Raw genomic sequence first — 273 nt, 5'->3', positions numbered from 1 at the left:
TGATGGTCTTCCACCGCAGAGTGTGCTGCCAGAAGGAGCCAGCTCCTGTCTTTCCCAGCGAGACCTTGGCTTTGGTCCCATCATAAAGCCTGGGTTCCTCTGGCCATGATCTGGGTCCGTGCGGCCCTGCGGGGAAGGGGGACGCCACCTTTGCTGGCCCGCGGCCCCTTTCAGATGTCATCCTCCGTCACCAGGCAGTAGAAGTCCGTGCGGGCGCCGTAGTTGCGCGATCCCAGGTCTGAGACGTCGAGCTCGGGTCTCTGGCCGTCCCTC

General features: G+C 63.7%; 1 protein-coding gene across 1 annotated transcript in view; it reads right to left on the bottom strand.

Annotated features, from left to right (window-relative positions):
* Nucleotides 1–170: 170 nt before the first annotated feature.
* The window catches only part of SIGIRR (single immunoglobulin and toll-interleukin 1 receptor (TIR) domain), a 2,463-nt gene continuing 2,360 nt past the window's right edge, over nucleotides 171–273 (bottom strand). The window contains exon 7 of the mRNA XM_009579374.1: nucleotides 171–273. This exon is cut by the window's right edge and continues 97 nt beyond it. Within this exon, the coding sequence (XP_009577669.1) occupies nucleotides 171–273 (103 nt within the window).

Source organism: Fulmarus glacialis, unplaced genomic scaffold (assembly GCF_000690835.1).
Source record: "Fulmarus glacialis isolate BGI_N327 unplaced genomic scaffold, ASM69083v1 scaffold26916, whole genome shotgun sequence".
Taxonomy (NCBI): Eukaryota; Metazoa; Chordata; class Aves; order Procellariiformes; family Procellariidae; genus Fulmarus; species Fulmarus glacialis.
This window is presented reverse-complemented; position numbering and strand designations above follow the sequence as displayed.